The 26365-nt window shown below is 43.5% G+C and overlaps 2 protein-coding genes across 9 annotated transcripts in view; both read right to left on the minus strand.

Annotated features, from left to right (window-relative positions):
- The window catches only part of TNRC6B (trinucleotide repeat containing adaptor 6B), a 97803-nt gene extending 96180 nt beyond the window's left edge, over positions 1–1623 (minus strand). For 7 of the 8 annotated variants that reach the window (XM_081928162.1, XM_081928159.1, XM_081928161.1 and 4 more), the window contains exon 1: positions 1066–1623. The gene's annotated coding sequence lies outside the window, so the exon portion shown is untranslated. The remainder of the gene's footprint in view (positions 1–1065) is intronic. The other variant, XM_081928166.1, reaches the window with a different exon arrangement.
- Positions 1624–9326: 7703 nt separating this feature from the next.
- Positions 9327–26365, minus strand: part of FAM83F (family with sequence similarity 83 member F) — a 33041-nt gene continuing 16002 nt past the window's right edge. The window contains exons 3-5 of the mRNA XM_081928316.1: positions 22023–22144; positions 20765–21471; positions 9327–15852 (exon numbers count right to left, since the gene is read on the minus strand). Of these exons, the coding sequence (XP_081784442.1) occupies positions 15788–15852; positions 20765–21471; positions 22023–22144 (894 nt within the window). The 3' untranslated portion in view covers positions 9327–15787. The remainder of the gene's footprint in view (positions 15853–20764; positions 21472–22022; positions 22145–26365) is intronic.

The raw sequence follows: 26365 nt of genomic DNA on the forward strand, positions 1-26365 counted from the left end.
AATTTCTGTTCTCATCCTGAAGCAAAGTTCTTAACCTGAAGCATTATTTCTGGGTTAATGGAGCCTGTAACCTGAAGCGTATGTAACCTGAGGCACCACTGTATGTTAAACTATTCCCACGGGCCTCTCTCAGTTAAAAGGCTCTGACCCTGCTAAGGAGTGGGCACTCTAGTCAACAGTTCTAACATTTCTTATCCGCTTCAAATATTATTATGCCAAACGAGTTACGCTCGAGGTGGTCATCGCCCCTTGGGTGGAAGAGAGCCCCACTCACGGAAGCATAGGAGAGCAGAAAGCAAGAGGCCGCCAGTCGGCTGTGTTTATTTATATCTTTTAGGATCATTTTTCATCCTGCTTGGGTAGAGCTGGGGCTTGCTACAACCAGCGCTGCTATAAATAAGCCTTTACGGCAACACTCGGGGTACTTGGCTGTTTCCACCCGATCTTGACTGGTTGCACCACAGAACCTGAGTTTCCATCCCGAATTATTGGACGGTGTGAGGGGAGAGAGAAGAATCTCACCATTAGCTCGGGAGAGAAAGAAAAACTCTCAAGCCCCGTTACCCTTTCAGGTCGTCATGATCCGAGGAGCGAGTTTCACGTCCCACTCCAAATACTGTATACTAAACTCCCCTTCTGCTCCTCCACCGCCGATGCCCTCAGAGAAGGAAGCGCCACTGCGCACGCGCAAGTGAAAGCGATGGAAAACCCTCTCCTCCCGTCGCCCCCCCCCACCGGCGCCCCGATCCTAAACAGCCCCAAATTCATTTACCCAACGGAGCTCCTGCAGCTACAGCCGCGAAACTGGAACGAGAGAGGTATCCCCAGGAACCATCATTATCTCAACACACATGTTATAATAATAATAATAATAATAATAATACTAACAACAATGACACCCTCGGAGCTGAGAGACAGCTGGAGGGGCCAGAAGGAGCCGTTCGGCCCCTCTGAGGGGATTTGCGGCGTCTTCTGAGAGGAAAGCGAAGAGGCCTCGCCGTTCACCCGCGCCAGCAGCCTCGCAGAAGCGCGCCACGGGCCCCCGAGGCCTGCCTCGCCACTCACCTACGAGGAGCCGCAGCCGTCGCCTCTTCGCCCGCAGCGGTGCACACGGAGAGCCCACCTCCTTTCCACGGGCGCTGCTGCGGGAGCCGCTTTTCCCGCCCGTTTTACCCGCCGGGGAAATCCAGCCGCCAGATACAGAGATCAAAACAAATGGCGGGGGGAGGGGGGGGTCAACCGCCACCAAAAAATAAACTTTCCTCGTCGCCGCCGTCTCACTCCCTGGAGGAGCACGAACCCAAACACATCGGGTCCCGCCCTCAGTGGCCGTCCATTGGCTACCACCGCAATAATGTTAACACTGATTGGCGAAGTTATCTGGCCGTCTCAAGGCGACCTGCCCCCTTTTCCATCCCCCTCCTCATTTCCCATTGGGCGACTCTTCAACCATCTCAAGATGCATTAGTCACAGTGGCTGCATATCAAGCAAAGCTCCGCCTCATAAGTTTATGATAATAATTGGGCAGCATGAAAACCACCCGACTCCTTATTGGTGAAACCAGCTACCTATGCTGCTTTAACTTGCACTCCTCCGCTTTCTCCGCCCTAGCTTTTTTCCAATTGGACAAAAACACAGCTCGTCTGGTCAAGTCACGCATTTGTCCCACCCATATTGTTCCTTACTGCAAGGCTATTGGCTACATATTTCGTCATTATAGCCGGCCAATCATGGCCACCGAATTCGCATCGCCGTAAAAACGGAGCCGAAAATAATAATAAATATTTCACAGCGCGTGCGCTTGGTCTTCGCTCCTGAAGATGTCAATCAACCTTAAACCGGCTAATCGCAGATCTCGAAGCCTTCGGTACAGCCGAGTCGCGTACCTCTCTGGCCTCAAGACTGGAAACGTCATTGGTCGCCTAGGTGACCAATTTGACGGGGGTGGGGCTAATTTCTCAGAAGGCGACATGCGATTGGGTAATATGCCACGGTCCCTCAGATTGCCAAGAACAGCCCCGCCTTCTTATGAATTAGGGAGGGGGGTAGAGGCAAATACTGTAATAACAAGCCAGGTTTGCGCAGCCGCAGTGCCCCGCGCTGTGCGCAGTTGGAGTACCACGTGAGTCCTTGAGGCTGGTGTTCGCACGTGGCCCTGGGCTGCCTCCACGTGACGGTGACAGCCGGCGTCCATTTGGGTGGCGGTGACGCGCTGCCTTTCTGCGGATCTGTGAGGCGCCTCAGTCCGCTTGGTTCTTTCAATCCCCGTATCCAGCCGTGGAGCTCTCCCTTGGCACGGGGATGACTAGCTACGTGCCAGTCACCCTCTCCATAGGACAGCCTCACTTAGTGCAGTACTTAGTCCTGCCAAACTAGCACATAACCTGCATTAACAACAATTAAGAATGCTGAACAATGATGGGAGAGGAAGTAAAATTCCTCGTGATATTTTAATTTTTAATTTACGGTATTTATTCAGCATTTATAGACCACTCAGTCACTAAACAACTCTAATGTGGTTTTACATAAACCGGCCAAATATAGGATCAATCACACCTCAGTGTCCATAACTGGCCTGGTTTATTAACTACATTTTTATCCTGCCTTTCCTCAAGTGAGGTGAAGGCCACGTGTGGTTCTTCCCTCATTTTTTTTTATCCTGGTAGCAACCTGGGAGGAAAGTTCGGCTAATGACTGTCAATAAATCACTCCAGTCTTAGTTTGACACACAAACGACTACACACTTGCTTGTATATTATTATTTTATTAACAATCAAAGTATGTGACACTTTACTAAGAACAAGACAACAGGCAGGAGTGCTGCCATAAAGTTGGGTTTTTTTTTCCTGAAAGGGCAGTAAAGCACTGAAAAGAAGCATGCGATTTTCTCTGAGAATAGAATAGTGCATGTATGTTTTGTTCATATGTCAAGTGCTCCAAATGCAAGAAACTTCCTCTTTAAAAAGCTGGGCATTGTGGTTGTGGGGGCAACCCCCACCCATGGCCAGTGGCTCCTTACAATAACAATTTCTCTTCCCAGTGGGCTCACAATTTAATTTGGGTGAGCAGACTTCAGATTTGCAGGATCTACTTCATGTGTGTGCTTGTTTTACTAGAACCCCCAAGTTCTGCCAAGCAGAGGCTAAACTCATAAATTAGAATTATTCCCATGAATATCTTTTTAAATATCAGAAGTGAATGGAGCTTCAAGTGCTGCCACATTAACATCTATCCATGGTTACCCCCATGCGTTCTTCACTTTAGCAGTGTTATTAAAGGAGGGTGCGTGTCATTTCTTGCTTTTATTATTAAACCACTGGGATTCAAAAATCCTTGCCAATCTTCCGAAAATCACCCAAACTTCTAAAAACTCAACCCAGATCTATATTCTGCCCACCCCTGATCTAAACATCACAGCTCCAGTGCTGCATGGTACTACCATGGCAAAAAAAGAGAAGAAAAAGAGGTCCTCTTGATTATTGTATAGCATCCCTCCTGCCCTAAAATTGAATGAAGTTCACTTAGAGGGGGCTATGGGGCTTCAGATTTATTCAAATATATTTCTGGAATAAAGAAATGTTTGAAAGCATGCATAGGGCACTCAGGGGATGCCAGCTGAATTGTCATAACGAACACCTGGAGAAGAATAAACAAAACACAGGGTAATTACTAGATACCAGTAGAACTGGAGCTTCCTTTTCCCTTTTGAGGTCCTATTGAACATATTGGCACACATTAATGTATCATTCATTCGCTCTGCTAAAGGACCTGTTAAATACCAGTGACATTTTCCTTTTCATTGTTGGTGGCAGACATTAGCCAATTTGTATCTAACATGCTGTAAAACGGGCCAGCAAACTTTTTCAGCAGGGGGCCGGTCCACTGTCCCTCAGACCTTGAAGGGGGCCGGATTATATTTTTTGGGGGGGAAATGAACAAATTTTTATGCGCCACAAATAACCCAGAAATGCATTTTAAATAAAGGGACACATTCTACTCACGTAAAAACACGCTGATTCCCGGACCGTCCGTGGGCCAGATGTAGAAGGCGATTGGGCCGGATCCAGTCCCCAGGTCTTAGTTTACCTACCGATGCTGTAAAAAGTCCTTGGTTATATATATTTATTTATATCCATGTTTTTAATAAACAATTATGCATACATTTTAATATTACGGCCTCGGCCCAGTATACCTGAAGGAGCGTCTCCACCACCACCATTCTGCCCGAACATTGAGGTCCAGTGCCGAGGGCCTTCTGGCAGTTCCTTCACTGCAAGAAGCCATGTTATAGGGAACCAGGCAGAGGGCCTTCTCGGTGGTGGCACCCGCCCTGTGGAACGCCCTCCCATCAGATGTCAAAGAGATAAACAACTACCTGACATTTAGAAGACATCTGAAGGCAGCCCTGTTCAGAGAAGTTTTTAATGTGTGACATTTTAATGTATTTTTAATCTTTGTTGGAAGCTGCCCAGAGTGGCTGGGGAAACCCAGCCAGGTAGGCAGGGTACAAATAATAAATTATTATTATTATTATTATTATTATTATTATTATTATTATTATTATTATATTATGTGTCATAGTTATTTTCCCCCTTCACAATTTTGTAATAAATGTTGTACCTTATACATTACAGTATTTGTACTGTATATTCCACCAACCCTATGCTTAGGAGCATTTTACTGTTCATTCCAAATGTATTTTTGTCCCAAGAAAGAAAGAAAGAAAGAAAGAAAGAAAGAAAGAAAGAAAGAAAGCAAGCAAGCAAGCTCATCACCAAATCATTTAATAAATAATAATAATACTGCAAGGGGCAGTTCCACAGGTGATACTTCTCTCCACACACACTTTCAGCGGGCAGAACAGGAAGCTCTGTGAGCAAAAGCTGGTGGAGTTGTTCAAGGGTGGACCACCCTACCCCCCCCCCGGTGTTATGGTTTGGGGATGTGGATTGTGCTGCATCCCCTTCTGGGCAACATTCACAGCAGCATATACCCATGGTAGGAGAGGCTAGAGGCAAAAGTGGGCAGAGCAATGAATGCACTGTTTACCTTCTTACAGTAGACTAATGTCTACACACACACCTCTCCTATCCTCCAGACAGACAAGCAAGGAGCATTATCAGAGTTGAAGGACATAGTCCAGGCAGGCAAAAGCACTTATGTGAAGCAGGGCCGGTGCGGAGTTAGATCTGGGGAGTGTGTGTGTGTGTGTGTGTGTGTGTGCGTGTGTGTGTGTGTGTGTGAGAGAGAGAGAGAGAGAGAGGTGGGGACTGGAGAGAGTTCTGAGGGTGAGAGATTCACAGTGGCAGGAAAAATTAGGCTGGACTCATCAGCTTGGCTCTAGTATGTAAGAAAAAAGCTCTGAGAAAAGAAAAGCGTTAGGGCAGAGGTTTTCAACCTTTTTGAGTCCATGGCTCCCTTGACCACCACATTCTACAGCCCTCCCTGTGGAAAAACGCACCCCAAGCCTCAGAAGCCCAGTTACCATATGTTACCCCTTGCCTGCAGAGCTGGCAGCCCCTCACTCCTCCCTGTGTTCCCACAGCTTCCTCTTCTCTCTCCTCTCCTTGGGAGTCCTCCAGCAGATTTAGGGCAGCCAATAGGTTCTGCCACACTAGGTGCCAAGCTTAGGGGTGCTGTAGGGTGTCACATTTGTGATATAGTGATTTGAGGAGAATAGAAGGTGAGGGGCATGACAAATTTTGGCTTTGCACAGGGCGCCACTAAAATTTGAAAGACCAAAGTCCGCCCCTGAAAGCGTATTTAAAGTTTAAATCAGAAATCAAGTAACTATTGTGGAAAGATGTATTCTTAATTACCTACGTAAGTCTGAACATGTCCCCACTCCCAATGTTGTTTCATTAACTTTGCTGTTAAAGGGACCCCTGACAATTAAGTCCAGTCGCGAATGACTCTGGGGTTGCGGCACTCATCTTGCTTTAAAGGCTGAGGAAGCCGCCGTTTGTCCGCTTCCGCAGACAGTTTTTCCAGGTCATGTGGCCAGCATGACTATCGCAAGCCCAAGTGGCACAGTGGTTTTTAACCCACAGCGCCATCCGCATCCTATTTGCTGTTACTTGTAGTTAAAGGTGAAGAAAATGCATTGCCTCCTTTAGCCACTGTGTGTCACTATTATACTAGTAGATAGTTGTTTCACTAGGCAAGTAATTACTACTGAATTCACTGGAGATTACCAATAAGTAGACAAGTCCAAGACTGCACCGTGAGTCTGTTCAGTGTGCTCATTTTATTTATTTACTAACATTTAAAAACCATTTAAGATTTTGAACAGCCATTTTCTAAACCACTTAATATTTTAAAAACAATTTCTTACAGCACCTTTCAACAATGCCATTCTTCTGTCTACATAAGACAAACAAGTAATTCTGTACAAAAGAATAATAAATGGACACAAGTCAAACAAAGTCCACAATTAAAGGATGATGTTTCAGTTTCCCACCTCTTTTCAGGATTCAGTTTCAGTTTCTTGTCTCACATCCAGCCCACCACTGCCTGCAAACACTGGTCTAGCACCTCAGCGACCTCTTCCGATTCAGAGGGAACAAGGAGGTTTCCGCTACTGTTGGGGTGTGTGTGTGTGTGTGTTGTTATTTTAATGTAGTTTGTATTTGCTTTTTAATTGTGTTATTTTTTATAACTCTCCCTGGGACCTTTTGGTGAAAAGTTGGCTAGACATACAAGTAATACATCCATAAACTGGCATCATCCACACAGTGGCATGTCTTTAAATTCCATGCTTTGGGAAAGACAGAAAAACCATTCTCATACCACAAGCTGTAATGGCTGAAGGATTCAAAGACTGCTGAAAGACAAAAAGAAGGGGCAATGAAATGGGGGAATATCTTCATGCCAGTGGCTCTTAGGATAAATTGGCATGGGTTGAGGTCTCAGACCCACCTATGGATCTTTCCTTGTGGAGCTAACCCCTCCTCTGCCCCCTATCTCAGAAGAATTAATTGAAGGGTGGGATATTAATACTCTAAATAAATAAATTCATCTCACTACTAATTAACTATGCTATAGAGTTCCTAAACATCAGCGATAAGAATGCAGGGGAAGAGATGCTTCCCTATCAGAGAATGTTATTTATATACAAATTTGAGCCCTGTTCCAAGTTATGGCCCCTGCAACAAGAAAATGCATGTAGCTTTTGTACGAGAGAGAAAATATGCTCCCATGTATGCAACTGCATGTTATCTTTATTCAAGAACTTTATTTAAGTCCATTTAAAAATAGAAAGCAAGAATATATTTTGGCCAAACTTCACCATTTAAAGTTTGGAAAAGTCCAGAAAAAAAACATCCAGCCTTTCTTCCTAGAAATCCTGTGATTTGTTTAAGTGCTCCTTAGCTTGGATTCATTTCCCTTGCTCTGCATTTATTAGTATGCTCCTATCTTGAAGGCATAAAAAGCAGACACTTTGGTAAGCTGAAGGAGGGAAACAAGTCATTTTCTTTCACTGCTTCAGCTATCAGGGCTTCTACATACTGAGTAATTCAGTCAATGTTATTTCTAACTTTCTGACAGGGCAAGAGAGCGGGGAATAGACTTCTGAGAAATACAAATGGTTGAATCATTTACAGATTGGCAGAAAATGTACTGAGGAGAATAATGGCACTGGGGAAAAGTAATGGACAAGATGACCTCCATGCTTTCCCCTCTCCTATGATTGTTGCAGTTATCCCTCAGCGCACTAAGGCAGAGCCATCTTCCCATTCTTTCAAGCAGCAGTACAATGTCAGCAATGTCCATGCTGAACCAGAACTGATCTTTCTGTACAAACGCAGTATACTTAGCAAGACAGCTAAGAGTGATCACATTTTAAGACTTGCTCCCCCCCCCGCCCAACCTCTGCCTTTCAATTGCAAGTGCTCAGTGCAAGTATTGTTGGCAGATGGGAGAGAGTTCCTGGCAGGTTGGAGATAACAAAGTGCTTGTTTCTCTTGAATTCAAGAGCGTGTCAAATATTTTAACAGCTAAGCCAATATTTTTTGAAGACTGGGCAATTTTCTTGTCAAACATATAGGAAAGTATATATACCCTCCATGAAGATAAAAATCTCTATTCATGTAGAAAGCCTCAAATAAGTCTCCCCCCCCCCCCAAAAAGCTTGCCTATCCTTTTTGATGGTAGCCGTAGGACATGGGTAGGCAACCTAAGGCCCGTGGGCCGGATGCGGCCCACTCGCCTTCTAAATCTGGTCCGCAGACGGTCTGGGAATCAGCGTGTTTTTACATGAGTAGAATGTGTCCTTTTATTTAAAATGCATCTCTGGGTTATTTGTGGGCCCTGCTTGGTGTGTTTACATGAGGTTATTTGTGGGGCATAGGAATTCATTCATTCCCCCACAAAAGAAATATAGTCCGCCCCCCCCCCAAGGTCTGAGGGACAGTGGACCGGCCCTCTGGTGAAAAAGTTTGCTGACCCCTGTGCCTAGGACAATTTCAGGCAGGTCCCAGTGCTGTAAAAATTGTTTTATTTTGCCTGGAGATCTTTGGATAAGATAGATCTAAATACTAATACCAATAATGAATGCCTTTGGGCGTGTGCAGATTACTTCCCTAGAGAGGGTGGTGGTCTTCAATGCCCATTTATTTTATTTTAAATAACCTCTATGTTGCACTCTCATTTTACATCCTCTTCTCTGAAAAGCAGGAAGATAAAACAGCGCTAAAAATGATCCTGGCAATTAAGGCAGGCTAAACAAGTAGTAAGGGCACCTTTCTATAATACTGTATGTACTTCCTTAGTAATGTGAAATTCCCTTTATTATCTCCCCCTGTATCTTAGTTAGTTTTGTTTTCCTTGTGATTAAAGGTTGATTGTAAAAAATAAAAGTCAATGCAGAGCAGCCTTACTATTGTCCACAATGGCAGTCATATGGGGTGTGGTGCATGAGGGCCCACAATCTTGAGGCCCCTTCCCAAACTCAAAAATCTTATTAAGTTATAATATACAATAATCCTGACATATGTAGTAGTTATATAATTACTTTGGTTTTGTTTTTTTCTTTCATAGAAATATGCCGTGTCAATTAGTATTATGTATAATGAAGTATGGATACTTGACTTTAGTCAGTTTAATCAGCTGCTAATCCCCTGCCGCTGCCTGGCCTCTCAAGAGTTTCCCTCGAGGGCTGATGCCCTTTCTTGATTTCTTTGTAAGCAGAGCTGTGTATCGCTCACCAAAATACCTATCTTTCCAGAGGGGCCCCACATGTTCGCCCGTAATTCATTACAAAACTAGAGAGAGAGAATTGATCACATTCAGTTAGATGACACCATGCCAATAAACACAAGGCTACTTAAAACAGTTTTGAATTTATTTGTTGTATAAAATGCATTTGTTATGACAGTAAGGCACATGTACACACCAAACAAGTATGTTTACGCGCAACAATATGGCATATTGTCAAAAGGCTGCCCACCAAACCTGGGTCTGCTGTTGCCAGCAACAGCCAGTGTAGACTATTCTAGTCCATATAGCTACAAGGCATGATCAACTCAGGCACTGCGAGCCCAAAAAAGGGAAAGAGGTTAAAGAACTACAGATCCCTTCCTTATCCCATGGAAAGTCAACAACATTGCTGCTTTGCAATGTGCTCAGTCTATTCCACCAAGGAAGGATATAAGTGGGATTGTTATCCAATGGCACTTCAAATAAAGTTTCCCTGAGCAAAAGCCACAACTCAATGAATTAATGCTGGGAATGCAACATGCTGGATCATGGTGGGCTTCTTTTGAGGAGTCATGTACACCAGACCTTCACAAATATCAAAGTTTCAAGCCTGGAATGCTCCTCTACCACCACATACACACTTATTTGCACTGCAGAAAAGTGCTTCCAGAGCCAGCAGAGGATGTGAAGTTGTCATGATCTGACCTATGGTGCAGGCAGAGGGCTTGCTTGTGCCATAGCATGCTTGTTTTTCATGCCTCCAACCTGGTGCTACAGTCCCACAGCAAGAAGCACCACAAGTGTTCTGTGCAGACCTGATGTACCCTGAGGCTTACGTTTTCCTTTCGCGTACTTTGCTAGCAAGGGAGATGCCCCATACATCCATTGCCACATTATTTCTCAAGTGCTGACACATGATAAACGGCACTGGCCAAAATAAATCATAATTATTTCCATCACCACCACCGTTGCCCATCCCTGGTCTCACGGAAGCTGCCAGCACCATTTTAATGTGTCAATAAGTTTCTACATGCTCCAAAGATCTGAACTTCACACTAGAAAGTCAAAAGTAAATCCAAGCTTTCAACACGAGCAGAAAAAGTTTCAGCTGATGCTGTCAAAGCAGAAAATTGGTATTAAAGACTACTAGGGCATAAGAGAGCAAGTGTCGCGAAAGTTAAACAAAACCCATAAAGTGTAGAAAGGAATGTTAAAAAGCTAAACACTGTGTAATAAGATCTGAGATTAAATGCCGTAGCTTAGGCACAGAGAAACCAATTTCAAGATCCACTAAAGTTCCATTCTAGGAAGAGGTTCAAGATTAAGGCACTCAAGAGCAGATTCTGAAGTGGGGGAGGACTAATAAAACATATTTTCATGTTAAATCTGCACTGTTGGAATTGCTCTAGTGTACAGTCCTCTTTCCACATGACATTTTCCCTTCATGTGGAGAATCTCAGTGTAAGAAAAAGGTGAACCTAGGCTGCAGCGCAACTATTTTACTGAGGCTTGTAACCAAAGTGTGCAGGTCTGTGCATTCATAACAGACCACACTGCACCTCAAAAATTAACCTACAAATCTGCTTTATACCGCCAAACTATTGATCCACCTATGTGTATATCCAATTATTTAGAAGTGTCCCTCAATAGGTATTGGCTGCACTAGTATTCCCCCCCCCCCCATAGAAAGGCAGCTGATAATCCATATTCTTTTTTCATGTTGTATATGAAGTGGACCAAGAGGTTTTATAATCAGGGAAGCACTCAGTAATTTTATATGTGAGCACAGGGTTAAATTAAATAGCTGAAAGTCAGCTGAAAGATTTCCTTTTAAGCCTAGCCTTAATGGGAAATATGCAGCAAATAATTTCTGGATAACTAGGAAGTATTGAAGACCTTTAAAAATATTGATGAAAATTACTCAGAAGATGGGTATACAATAAGTCGACAGGCTATGAGATGAATCTTCTAATAAACTCCTGAGATCAGTTTTTAATCAAAATCTGTTCATAATGGAGAAACAGAAAGTTTCAAGGGACTGAAGAAAAGTGGTGAATTTTCAAAGACATTATTTTAGAGTTATGACCAGATCCACTTATCTTCAATCCTGTGCAATGTAATGAAATAAATTCCAAATATACACAACACTTTCAGCATAAGCTACAGAAGTATACTGCACAAATAAAATCACTAAACATCATTTGCATAACATTCACAAGGGTGAGTTAGGCCAATTCGGTTCCACTATGCTACCAGATTTCAGGGAGAGACTAGAACGAATGGGTCCTAAAATGTTTATAAGATGATCATCAATTAATTGCAAACTCAGACTGAAATCTTGATCTCTTTTATGCCCTCTTAAATCACACCAACCTAAATGGAACTTAGGTGCGTATTATTACGTGTAGATTTATAACCTGCATATATCAAAGCCTCAGCAATGACCAGGTCTGCTTGCTAGCATAATATAGATCAGCTTGAGACGTCATTAAAAACTTCAGTAAGTAGATGTTCTGTGCTCTCACCAAGTCAGCCAGACCCTCCTTCCCTCTCTCTCACACAAGAGAAAATTGCTCCATGAAGTCACACTATTTGTTCCTCTAGCCAAGTATTGTCCACTCTGACTGACAGCACCTCCACAATTTCTCAGGCAGCGGTCTATCTCATCACTTGCTACCGAAGATCCTTTTAACTGGTGATGCCAGGGAATGAAATTGAGACCTTCTGGGTGCAAAGCCCAACACCATGCCACAATCCCTTCCCAAAAGTTCATGGTGGGTGTTATGCCTCAGGCAGAGTGACCCAACTAAACCACCCTAGACTAGAATACCTGATGACAGGCTACTTTGTTCACCCCAGGCATAGTTTAGTTGACTTAGTGTTAAGGAGAACTTTGCTACACATCTCTGGTAGAATGTGTTCTGAAATGGTTATCTGTACAGATCCCAAAATGCAATTTGTGTAGCATTGGGTTTTTTTGTGCAATATGTGCTTGTACATCTTCCTCGTGAAAGTTCTGTTCCCAATACCACTGTCAATGTGCAAACCCCTTGTGTAGATCTGATTGTCAGATAATTTAATTGCAGTTGAAGCTTTCCATAAAGAAGGGTGTGCACATATGAACATAATCTGAGTGGCAAACCCATCATCAAAACACACTCATGTTTTTATTAAAATATACTAATTTATCTTCTGGGTCAAGTTCAGAGGAAACCATTAGCGTTTGCAGCAAAAGCACAGTACTAATTGGCCCTAAACAGGTACCATCACTAACTTATCTCCCCCTCCCCCAAAACAATTTGCCAATGTTTACACACACATTGCTCATGGGGTGAATGAATGTACGCATGCTCATGTACATGCAGCAATTTCAAAGTTTAAAAATGTACATTTTAACATGGGAACCAAGATCTGACTATTGAAGCAGTAGCTATGTAGTGCCATCCAGATGGTTTATTAGATTTATATACCACCCTTCATCATAAGATCTCAGGGTGGTTCACAGTTGATGTTGGATTCCAACTCCCACCAGCTCCAGTCAACATGTCTAATCATCAGTGATGCTGGGAGGGGAATCCAACATTTGAAGGGCCCTGGGTTGACTAACGCTGGAGTATTAGATCTGAAATTGATTTGCTGACTGATACATCTATCAAATAGGGGAAACGGGGCTTCAGCAGTCAAATAGAAACAATTCAGGCCTTGTTTGCATGCACATCTGTATGCACCTAAGCATATTTTGAATTGCATTGCAATGCAATGGGTATTACTATCATTCTAAAGTACAATTCCAGTACCACATCAATTTTAATTTCATCTGGATGTTAAAACATTCAGACACATCAGTCCGTCCCTTCAAATTATCTGTGGCTGTAGAAAAACATGATGTTCAAGATTTAGTTTCATTTCATTTTGTGGTTTCTGCATTTCAACAACAACAAAAGTATCACATTTAAAAATACATATGCACAATCATGAAACATTTTTGAAATCAAGTGGCTTTTTAAGATCATGAACAAATACAAGAGCCACAAAAAAAAGTACCTGGGGATAATGGGAACAATTCATGGGACTTGTTCTAAAAACAAAACCAAAACCAAAACTTACTTGGATTTATAGTTTTTGGAACGCATGATTGAGCCCTGTAAAAACTTACAAGTGCACATGGAATTAAAATATAGAATTAGTTTTTAAAAATAAATTACCTTTTAAATATAAATTTGCCCGGATGTTTTAATAAGTACATATTTTTCAATTGGAGCTACTCCAAATCAAAACAGACTACCTTTTTCAAGGGATTCAAGGCAGTTTTGACACAAGTGAACTGCTTATGTTCAGCAGAGTGAAGGCAGAGGCTGTGACTATTACAACAATGGTTGCATTGATATATTTTTGAAGTACAATCATCCCACTTGGAAGTTAAATATACTGCGTGCATATACCACGTCTGGCTGAAAGTTGGCCATCTGAATATAGATGGAGAAGTGGGTGAATACCATTGCGGTTTTAATACACTGTTCATCTCCATGGAATCCAGTTTAACTAGCCATGTGTACAGAAGAAGGGAAATCGCTGTAATGAACAGCTTCCAGGCAGAGTATAGCACATGCCCCGCATACCATTAAATCAATGTTAAATAGCACTAATAAATAGATGGTTGGCTAGGCATGAGCTCCCCTACCCGCAACCCCTCAGCCATCCAAACGTAATCCAATTTCTGGAAGACCCCTTGCTATAAAAGCTGACACAGCAGGCAATTCGAAAGCACAGTGTGTGTGACATTTTCTCTTGGATGTATTTCTTACTGAACATTCTCAAACAGAGCTAGCATGTGTGTTAAACAAGGCAAACTCTGCACCTCACTCTCTGCTGATTAGTATTCTGTAACAGACAGGCTGGATACAAAAAGGCAGACAGCCTCTGGTAGGGCCTGAAAGCTACTGTTTAAGGCAGCATAAAGCCATAGACTGACTATAGGGCAGCTGTCTGGAAAACAAATGTCCATATATTGAATTAATCCACTGGGCTTGTATAAAGTAGTGTGACTCTGCACTGACAACCTTGACTTTTAAAGTGCTGGAATAAGGAACTGAATTAGGTACTTTTAATCATTTGTTGTTATAAATCTGGACAAAAGTAATGAGATGCAAGGGAAGATTAAATGATTTCATTTATACCAATCTTGCATTGTTTTTCCACCTGCTACTCTTATTAGTGCATCTTTTAAGTTGTGTTTTTTTAATAGAGACCATGTAGAATCTCACCTGCACACCTTAATAAGCACCATCTGGTATTATGACCCATGCTTTCATCCAAAAAACCATTATAGGGCATAAAATTTGTTTAAATGTCAAGCTCTATATGGAATGAAGAGGAATTGGATATCAATTTCACTGACTCTTTCTTCATTGCCTAGAGCAACCTTAATAGATTTCTGAAGAGGAGAAACAAACATGTACAGAAATCCTTAGGCCACCCCCCCCAATGGAAATCAGGAGTCATCAGAGGAAGTGGGGGCAGCACATATAATTTAGTGCATTTTTGTAAGTGTGCAAGTCCCATTAGATTAGTGATGGGCAGGGGGACACGGTACCTCCTGGGCAACTTTCCAGAGGCCACATGTCACTGGTGGGCTCAGCAAAAAATGTTAATTTTATGTTTGTTACAGCAGGCTTCAGGGACACATCATTCCAACCAGACAAAAACACTGAAGGAGGGGGCAAAGCAGGTCTGGCAGGGGGTGTGGCTGGTGAAGGGGTCTGGCCCAGATGGAGAGGCCTGAAGGGTTGCATATGGGCCATGAACCTGAGGTTCTGAACTAGTGCCACTGTACAATTTACATGCAGCTCCCAGGTCCTTAGCATAACTGTTTTGAGTCCAGGTAGGGAGTTGTGTAGCTCAGAAGAAGGAAGCAGGAGCATAGGCCCAACTCTGTGCCACAGCCGGGAGCATGAGCCCACCAGACCTTCTCTAGCAATTCCACAGCCCCTTCTTGTCTTTATCACTGCCACATGGTGGCTATCCATACATTAGGATTACAGAAAAGGTTATGGAAGGTGCAGAAGATCTAGTAAATGTTAAAGGTGTGTAGATGATTGGAGATGTTCAGATGTTTGAGGAACGCTGCCTCAGACATACAAAATCCCCAGCTTTGACCATCTTCTCTGGATTCTACCTTTTAACTCTGATTTGTGTTTCAGACTCACAAAATCAACAGCAGTGAAGTACAATTATCAACAATATAACCGTGTTCTTCTTAAGCCTGTAACCAAATTTAAGAAGCAACACATAGAAATAGAAAGCACCCCTACATGTATGTCAGCACAGATTTAAACTCCAAACTCCACTTATCACTGTTATTTAATTCATGCTGCTACCTCTCCACATAGGAATCTTCCATGTCATGTGTTTTACTCTGCATGAGCACTTTAGATGGATGTACCAACTCTGACCTTGACAGTAGAGTGTTGATACAGACCATTGTGAGGAACTTGGGACTGTAGGTTTGAAATCAGCCCACAGCTGTATTTTCCACAGCCACACTTGTCCCTTCGGGTTCTCAGTTTTCCCGTCGCTGTTTTCCTCAGATCACGACACCACACAGTTGGACTGTTTGGCTCTGTCCCCTGAAGGGGAGCTTGGTCTCATTCTTTCTGTATCAGAAAAACAAAATGAACCAAATGTTTCTAATTAAAAGATTTCAAGCGTGCTTTTAAAAAAGAAAATCGACACATTCAGGTATACCTTCTCAGTTTTCCTTTTGCCTTCTGCAGCTCATGATCCCCACCCACAGCCACAGGAAACATATTCCAGAAATGTTTCCACAGTGAAGGCATTTTTCAAACTATTTCGATTGTTTATTCCCAATTAATTTACAAATTTTGTTACGGCACAAAATATGGTCTTTTCAGGTTTTTAACAAGAGGTGCAGATACCATCAAGGCACCATGTTTAATTACTAATACTTTTATAGACTTGTATGCATTTGAAACACTTCTTGTAAATAAAGCAGAACTTCAGTATTTAAGCATCATATTATATATACAGTTATCAAATGAAGGCCATTGAGAAGGCCAATTCCTTTTTTCAGGATTATTAGAAGCAACATTAACAAAAACGTTTTTTTAAACGCATCTCGTTCAAAGTAAAATTATTTAGATAATTGCAAACTACATTAAGGGTAGTTAAGAAGAATGAGGTAATCACCTCAGGCAGCAGATGCTAAGGGTGGAAGTAGCCTCTCTTGGCTTTCCCACCGCCGTTTTCATCCTCTTTAGCTGGTGCCCTGGAAAAGCAGTCCCCAGTCCCCCTCCCTCTGTGTGCCACAGACAATACCAGTGAGAATCCCCTAACTGGGTGAGTAGGCAGAAAGGCAACCTGTCCAGGAAGTGCTCTCCACCAGGCACTGCATGTGCACACATGCACCACTTTGTTCATGTGACTTATATTTAGACATTATTTACTTGAATAGTCCACTGTAAAATTACTAGTTGATAGGTACCAGGACACTGATTCACGTTCAAAACTTAAGCTTTAGATTCAGTCCTGGTCCTCCATGCACACTATATCAACCTGCCCATTTGGCACCTGAGTTGAGCTGTTCTTTTTGTGCTCTAATTGCTGCAATCTAAAACTTTTTTCACTGCATACACAGAATGAAAAATTTCAACATACAGAAAGCTTTAATAACCTTCACTCTGGATTATATATCTATATGGGCCTCTGCTATTTTCTAGTTTTATCACTAGGGGTTGCTGCATGCCCTCTGGTCAACTTTAATAAAATGTTACAAATGATAAATGGTTTTTTTTCTCTGCTGTGAATTAAAACACAATGTGCATGTCTTGTGCTATGCAGATTTCAACGCAAAAGAAACAGACCGCCCATCTCCAAGAAGGGTCTCAAAATGTATTAAGCTGAAATGTAAATAAACTTTCGGTGTTACAATTTATACTCCAGTAAAAAAAAAAAAGTGGGGGTGGGGGAGGTGCTTCTGACCATCGCTTCCAAGCTAAAATGGCAGAAACCTCAAGATATCCAACCAGAACTTCCTCATCTTCCTATTTCCTTTCCTCAACAGCTGGGAACCTCCCCATGCATATTCCAATGGGGAAACTCTAGTTACTGTGAGTGATAACCATTCAATGTTAAAAGACAGTACCTGTATACCTAGAAATATTAGTGTACCAATTAGCACAGCTTATGCCCTGTTACCCAATTTCCCATCTTCTCAAATACCATCCAGGTCTGGTGGCCAGCTTAATGTTTTATACATGACATGTAGCTGGCTTCTCACTATAGCTTGCTATATGCCATAGGTCTCTCAGGCTGCCATAGATTACTTCCTTGGCAGTGAAACACACAGTGCTTTCTTGCACTGGCTGCAAGTATAAAACATTTATGCAAAGGCAAGCGGAGCAAATTCTGAACTGTGGTGATTAGTAGTTTCGACAGCCTTAAGTGGGTTCCTTCCTACTGAAGTATCTGAAATTGTTCGGCTTAGTGTATACTGTATTTTGAGACAACTTCACATACAGTATCAACTCTGGGATTCCAATTATTGAGTTGTATTGCTCTGATGAATTTTTTGTTTGCTTTATTTATATACTGCGGTGTTATTGATTGCAATGCCTGTTTTTTAAATGCTGCTGTGATTATTGTGAGCTGCTTTGAGCTCAACATTTGTTGTTGGAAAAGCAGAATACAAATACTAAACCAAAGTCTCTAATCCAGGAGTAGGAAAGCTCAGGCTTGGAGGGCAAGTGCGGCTGGAATGGGTACTTGAACTGTAACTATGCCTCGTTTGCCTGGAAAGATTGTGAGATGTGGGGGGGGGGGCGTGTATAGAAACTTCTGACTACTGCACAGCTCTCCCCTCTCCCACAGTTTGTGCTGGTTCTGCAGCTTCTTCTATTTCATCCTACACGGCCACTGTTAGAGGATAGGCTAGACAGTGAACAGATTTAACTTCAGAGCAGGGGTAGCTAATCTTTTTTGGACTGAGGGCCACACTGACCCAGGGTCAACCCTAAGGGTCAAAACAGCCGTGGCAAGAACTGCCTTCCCAAGCACTACCATCAGCCATTCTACATTATTTGAAAACATTTCATCACCATTCATTGTTCTATATTAAATTCGACAAAGCAGCACCTGTGGAGACTATATGGAAGCAGGCAGCAAATCTTTTATTTAATTTTAAAAGACTATTATTTAGTTTTAATGGAAATTTCAGGGGGATATGGGGCCCCCACAAAAAAAACCTTCTGGCATCATGCCATCACAGCAGGAGACCCCCCTGGAGTCAACAATAATTTTAAACTCATTTTTTAAAAAACAAATGACTCATTGGGAGTGTCATGATTAAAATGCATCTTGAAACATGGTTTTAGTAACTTGGTAACCCTAACAAGCAGACACACTGGGGCCAACTTGTGTATTTGGTAACCTAGGAAGTTAATGCTGGCTAGAGACATTTATGCTTATGATATATTCTTTCTTTATTACATATAATACTTTTTTAAAATGTGTAAAACCTCTCAAATTCAATGCTATCCTTTCATTATTAGCAAAGCTGTGTTTGTAACCTAGTTTGAAGCTTAGCTTTTGTAAGATATTCAGCCTTGAAGCTGTAGTTACTTCTCAAGAACAATAGACAAGCTTTAGTAGTTGCTTGGAAACCACAGGCATGCATGAAGTTTGTGTGTGAATGGGTTTTGCTAACAGGAAGCATGAAGACCATCAAGTTGGGCCTGTGATGCAAGGTGGCAAAAAGCAGACTTTTGCTATTTTACTATGAGAAATTTTTGTACCCACGCAAATGGAGGATGTTCCCATGCATGTCGAGAGAACATTACTGAGACAATTCATACCTGAATCTTTGCAGAGAAGAATGTTGTTTTCAAAAGTCAATCAAATTTCTAGATTCTATGGGACAGAACTTTTGCTTCTCGAGATATATGACTACAAAACAGCTTACTTTTAGAGCTTTATCCACACTTACTTTTCCTATGCGCTTTCCAAGCATGGTGCACATTTTAAAGCTGAATTGGAGCAAAAGGCAAGCTGCAGAAAACCCAAATTGTGGGGAAGGCTCCAGTTATCCTTGCATTCCTTGTGCAAAAAAAGATTCCCAAACTGAGTGATTCAGGTCAAGCCTGATCAACTTGGCACACACAGTAAGGCTGTTGTTTAAACTTCACTAACCAGTTCCATCCCCAAACTGGCATATGACGTGGAGCGGGGGCTGTTGGAGACTCACAAAAATGTTTTGAGGGACAGATGCTGCCCATGGGTTAGCCATGTCTGCTTTAGAGGAAGTAGTTAATAGCTACAGGACTTTGGTCATTAAAAGCTACAAAACTGACCATCAGTCAAATTGTTGCACGGCAACTTCCACCATCTCTGACCATTGGGCCTTATTGGTTGGAGCGGATGGAAACCGGAGTCCATCAACATCTGAAGGGCCACAGGTTAGTTCCCTCCCCCCAAAGTTAAGAAGACTAAACAACTGCAAGCCATACTGTAGCCAGTAATTATAAACAAGAAAGAATTGTTATAAGGGAATTCCAAAAGGCCTCATATAAAGATTCCACAAATGCTGGCTTAGCTTATTACAAGAGCCCCTTTTAATGGTTGTTGCTAGCATTTCCCCCTCTAGAATGCACAGCGGGCTTAGGGGACAGGCAGGATACTGCCTCATTTATGTGAGGTTATGAAAAATGCAGAAAAAAACACCACCTGGAGTCTCTTTTTAACACTTGTTTCCTTCTCCAAACCACACTGCAAATGAGAGCTCCAGGGAAAGGAAGTGTGTTCTACTGGGGTTCTGTTCATCAGAGGATAGGGACACATGTGTATACATAGACACACAAACACACACACACACACACGGTAGATGCTGAGTGGATCTGTCTGCTCTGACATGTCTCATTCCCAACCCCATGATAAAATATTTTGCTATTAACAAAACAAAGACGTCAGAATTTCACCCTTCACCCTTGAACAGTGTAAGATAGCAGATTAAATGCATCAAGGTTTATGAAAGAGTCAAACAACATAAGAGGAGTCTATTTAAGCCTCGGCTGGTGCATCCAGGGGCGCATTTTGAATACAAATACCTTCCATGATTGTCACAGCAACTCTCTTCCCAGTCATATAAAGTTAAGTGTCATGAGGCATCTCAGTTTTGCTAATAAACCTACATTACACTCACGCAACACAGAATGACAATCTGCTTCCTTCTTGGAATCAAAATACCTGATTTATGAACCTAATTTATGAAAGAGAGAGAAATGTGAAATTATCCCATTAGCCCCCTAAATTAAACTCATCTAGAAACAAAGCTATCAGATGAGGTTAGCGTCAGACTTCAGGATTATACTAATACTTGATATAGCTGCCCTCCTTTTACTCTGCCCATACACTGACTGGTCTATCACCCAGTATAGAAGTTTGGGGATCTGAAAGCAGAATAGAGAAGGGCAAGCTTTTCTGGGAAAATAAATCCTAAAAGAGTAACTATTTTGTTGGTAAAAACAAAAAATAGTCTTCCCCAGGATTATTTACCTGAATTAGCCCCACTACTACGGACACTGTCAGGGCGAGGGCTAGCCTGGCTTTCCTTTCCTGTCTTCACAACCACAAAGTCTTCAGCAATATCACTGGCAATAGAACTGGCATCAGCATTGAAGGGTGGTGGCCGCTTGGCCCGTCTGAAAAATCCACTGCCAAACCTCTTGACTGGTTTGGAACCAGCTTCCCCATTGGCAACATCATCTTTCCTGAGGTCACGGATGGACTCCCTGGATTTGGATTTGGATTTTAATAGGGAAAATAGTTTCTGAGGACTCCGATTTCCTCTGTTCAGGTCCTCAAGTGGAGGCTCAATATCTGGCAGCACTTGCTCCACCGTGATAAGGTCATTCAGAAAAGCTTGTAGTCGCCTATTGGACTCACTTTCTTCTTCCTGTGCTTCTTGAGTCCCTTGTGACTCGTGCCTCTGGCGGGACGCCCAGCGCATCATTTCACCTGGGGGAACTGCCACTACCAGTCCATACTTTGGGCTGATGGCCTTCCGGGCCACTGTAGAGGAGGAAAATCCCATTCTCCCGACGCCTTGGCGGAAAGGGCACGGAAGGTTCAGCTCCTTGTAGAGGTTGACCTCCTCCGAAATAGCATAGAGTTCACGGAATTCAATATCAAACATCTCCACATGCTGCCCGGTCAAGTACAAGACCATGTTTCTGTCTATGTGGGATGAGGTCCATGTGAAACTATCAAACAAGAGATATTGTTGTTAAAAGCACTGCAATCAGAAACAGTTACCCTCTCGCATCTAAGCTCATACCATCTAGGAAAACATGTCGTAGTAATCAGGAAGCATATTTATTATCCAAGTGCATTTGTTAATTTGTAGACATACATAGCAGAGAATGTACTTGGAAGATAGACAGGTGACAGTCAAACATTTTTGTCATTTCTGTGTACATCTTTTCTCTTATATCCCTTCTTCCCCTCTTAATCCTGCTTCATATTGCTCACATACTTCTCTTCCTTTCTGCCTTTGTTCTGTGTTTCTTATTCCTTCTACATCCCGCTTTGCCCTCATGCTTCCCAATCTTGTGCATTTTTACTTAGAAACATAGGCAACGTGAGAACAATTCTGGGTAAGATGGACCAAAGGTCTGACTTCATGTGTGAAACTAGGAACAAATTATTAAGCTAAGTTGCAAAAGGATCAGGACACATTTCATGTTCCAGTTATCAGAGGGAAAGTTACATGCATATATGTAAAAGGAACGCCCACCCTGAGTTAGCAACTGACCTGTACGATCCAGTAAGAACTTTTTCACCATCCACCATCAGGAAGCGTGTAGCCAAGTTGCCTTGGATCTTCCCTGATGGCATGTAGAACCCAGCTCCAGTCACACAACGCACACGGATATTCTGACAGAAAGAAAAAGCACAGTGTTGTTGTTGTTGTTATTTAGTACCCTTCATCTGAAGTTCACAGAGCAGTTCACAACATACAAAGACAAAATGAGAACCCAAAATACATAATAAAATTAAAATAAACCAATAACCTCCCCTCCCACAAACACATGTAAAAGGTCATAGAATGTTAATCAGCCAAAGGCCTGGTTACCATAAATGTTTTTGCCTGGAGCCTAAAGATATGTTATGAAGGTGCATTCCACAACAAGGCAGCCACTGCAGAAAAAGCCTGTTCATGTGTTGCCACTCTCTGGACCCTTTGTGGAGGAGCCACACAAAGAAGGGCCTCAGATGATGATTTCAGGGTCTGGGTAGGTTCATATGTGGAGAGTTGCCCCTTGGAGTGTTTTGGTCCTCAGCCCTTTAAGGTTTTTTAGATCAAAACCAGCACTTTGAATTGGGCCTAGAAACTAATTGGCAGCCAGTGCAATTGGGCCAGGATCGGTACAGTGGTGCCTCGCTAGACGAAAAGAATTCGTTCCGCGATTCTCTTCGTCTAGCGGTTTTTTCGTCTTGCGAAGCAAGCCCATTGACAGCTTAGCGGATTAGCGCTACAGCTGTCAAGCGGCTTCCAGTGATCAGCTGTTAAGTGGCTTATCAGCGGAACAGCTGATAAGCGGCTTAGCGGCTTAAGAAAAGGGCGAAGAAAGTGGAAAAAAACCCGCGGGGGGATGCAAGATTTTTTTCGTCTTGCGAAGCAACCCCATAGGGAAATTCGTTTTGCGAAGCGCCTCCAAAACGGAAAACCCTTTCGTCTAGCGGGTTTTCGTCTTGCGAGGCGTTCGTCTTGCAGGGCACCACTGTATAATACACTCAAACAATCTTGCCAAAAGGCGAACAACCTGGCTGCCAAATTCTGCACCAGCTGAAGTTTCTTAACCGTCTTCAGAAAGAAAGAAAGAAAGAAAGAAAGAAAGAAAGAAAGAAAGAAAGAAAGAAAGAAAGGCAAACTTATTTGAGCCTTGAAAAGTAGTTGTCTGGTGAAGAATGAGAACCTTCATGATTAGAAACACCCTAATTTAGGGAAGATTCTTTGTACCTGAAAAAAAAGTGGTGATGATTATCAACAATAATAATTTCCATAGTATGCTGAATATAAAAAGTGCTTGACAGTTCTTACTTCATTCATCTGAACAGCTCTGAAAAAGTAGACAATGGGCATTCAAACAGTTGGGGGAACAGAGGATCAGAGACCATGCATTGCAAAAGGCTGACCAGATCTATAAAGGTGAAAGTCAGTGAACAAAGATGCTATTCAGTCTTAGAAGAAAGCAAGAGCACCTCTTCATGCAATAAAACTTGTGGGAATCTACAGAGAATGTTTAAACTGAAGAAAGAAAGAATCCGCACACCTTTTTTTGCAGAGAGAATGAAGCAAATACCAGAGCATTACAGAGCACTGCAGCTTAGGCTGCAATGCTGAGGACAATTATTCAGAAACAAGGGCTTCTGAAACCAGTGATAATAAATCCTTATGCACATATGGACCTCCATCTTTCTTTTCATACAAAATTGCTGGGAACCACACTCTGCCATCATCTAGCAATGTTCCCAGTGCCATTCTGAAACAATTTTAGAAGCAACTGGCAGCTGCTGCTGCTGAGTATAGAAGCTTGCCTTTCTTTCATGTTAAAAAGGAAAGGAAAAGGTGGAAAGGCTGCCTCATAAAGTGGTTGTCAGGGAACTGACATCTAAAGCGCCGGAGGCGCAAAGGCTCACTGAGGGTGAGAGAGCAGTAGCAGCGGAAGAGGGAATCAGTAGAGGGCGAGCAAGAACTCCAAGGGAAAGTGAGTCGGAGGGATGGCTCAGAGACGCTTCAAGCGAAACCAGTGGGGAGGTCTCAGGACCTCCTATAGGGACACCCACACCTCGACGGAAACTGTCACGCCGAGAGGCCAGACGACGTGTTTCCGTTAAGGAGCTTTTATGTTGGAAACGTTTCCGAAAGCAGCCACTTTCGGATACTACTAGTGATTGACGCAGCCATGCTGGAGGGGCTCCGTCACAGGCAGAGGTTTGAAAGCCTGATCAAACTCTGAGGGACTTGCATTTTACGCACAAGCAGCTCATCGTCCCATCACAGCAATCCGAAAGTCTCCGAAAGCCAGCTTGTGCAGGGAGAAGCATCATGAGCAATCCAGCCGGAACCGGGGAAGCAGGAGCAGCTGGAGGAGGTCCAAGCCTGGAAGAAAGGTACAGGGCGTTGGAGATCCAGTTGGCGCTGCAAACGGCGAGGCTTGAGGAGAGGAGGGCTCAGGATGCAGAAAAGGGAAAGGAGAAAACCACCCCGCTCGCCAGAAAGGTGCCAGGATTGGTGCAGAAATTCGGGGGGGATCCCAGGAACTATCATGCCTTTAGAACAGAGATGCAATACGCTCTAAACTTGCAGTTTGATGACTTCCCCGATGAGGAATCGCGAGTGGCGTATGTGATTGGCCATCTCGAATCCGGGGCGAAAGATTGGGTTAGACCCCTGATGGCAGCGAATAATGAGATCTTAAAGGACACGAGGAAGTTTTTTCGTGCCATGGACCTGATGTTTTCCAGCGATATTGAGCAGGGGGTGGTGCGAAGGCAGTTAATGGCTTGCCAGCAAGGAAGCAGATCTGTCCGTGAGTACTGGACTGAATTTACCATGTTGATTCACAAATTGGGGTGGGACCTATCGGCGGAGCCCATCCAAATGCTTTTCGAAGAGGGGCTTTCTTCAACCGTCAAAGATGAGCTTTCCCGGGGCCCCAGGGCGGAGTCTATGGACCAGTTAACCAAATCTGCGCTGGCCATAGGAGCGCGCCAGGAGGCGAGGGCTATGGAAAAGCGGGAAGGGAAAGGAGACCGTTGGAGGGAGTTCCGCATTCCAGACATTCCAGAGCCACCTTTCCCGCCGGCAGAGCCGATGGAAGTTGGAACAGCGCGGGCGCGCGCAGTTTCAAATCCCAGTGAAGGGCGGAAAAAGGAGGGAAAGAGCGCCAAGAGATGTTATCTCTGCCAACAGCCAGGGCACTTTGCCAGAGTTTGCCCACAAAGAAAGGAATGGCAAGGGATGGCAGGAGCTGTTGGGGGAAAGGAAGAGGAAGGCAAGGAGCAAGTAAAAGCCAACGCCTGGCTGCCACCGTTGGGGCACAGCAGCCAGGCCAAAGAGCAATGAAAGTGCCCATGCCAGAACCCCCCAGACCCGCTTTAGTGATAGAGGTGTTACTAGAACTGCCAAACGGACACCCACTAAAGGTCAAGGCGCTTTTGGATTCAGGCAGCTCCTGTAATTTCATGAGTAAGGAGTTTGCAGCTGAGCACCAGATACAGACTATCCCTTTAAGTAACCCCTTGCAGGTGACTACGATTGACGGCAGAGAGCTGTTGGGGGGAGAAGTTAGCCAACAGACTGTCCCGATGATAATGAGAGTGGCAAGGCACACCGAACAGATAGCGTTTAATGTGGCCATCCTGGGAGGAGCGCCCATCATTTTGGGGATGAGCTGGCTGGCGCTACACGATCCGCTAGTGGGCTGGCATCAGAGGGTGGTCTCCTTTGGGTCAGCGCATTGCCTAGAACACTGCAAGGAGGGGAAGGTTTCGGGAGGAGACAGAGTCACCCTAGCGGGGATGGAAGTGATGGACAAAGGGAAGGTGCCCCCGCAATACGCAGATCTGAGCAACGTATTCAGCGAAAGGGAAGCAGACAAACTGCCACCGCATAGACCCTTTGACTGTCAAATCAACCTACTCCCAGGGGCCCAACTCCCAGTAGGCAAGCTGTACGCCATGTCAGACAGGGAGATGCAGGAGCTGAGGGAGTTCATTGACAAAAACTTGAAGCGAGGTTTCATCAGAGAGTCCCGAGCGGTGGGGGGCAGCCCAGTGTTCTTTGTGGACAAAAAGAACACAGACAAACCGAGACTGGTGTGTGACTTCAGGGCCCTCAATGCAGTGTCGGAGCCCCTGGCTTTCCCTATGCCCCGAATTGATGACATTTTGACCAGAGTAAGGAAGGGAAAGATTTTTACAAAACTGGACCTGCGGGGGGCGTACAATCTGATACGCATAAGGAAGGGAGATGAATGGAAGACCACCATGTTTACCCCGTTGGGAGCCTTTGAATACCTCGTTATGCCCTTCGGTCTACAAGGGGGCTCCGCGTGTTTTCAAGCTTTTATAAACCACGTTCTGGGACCT

This window comes from Podarcis melisellensis (assembly GCF_964234715.1).
Source record: "Podarcis melisellensis genome assembly, chromosome: 10".
NCBI classification, from domain to species: domain Eukaryota; kingdom Metazoa; phylum Chordata; class Lepidosauria; order Squamata; family Lacertidae; genus Podarcis; species Podarcis melisellensis.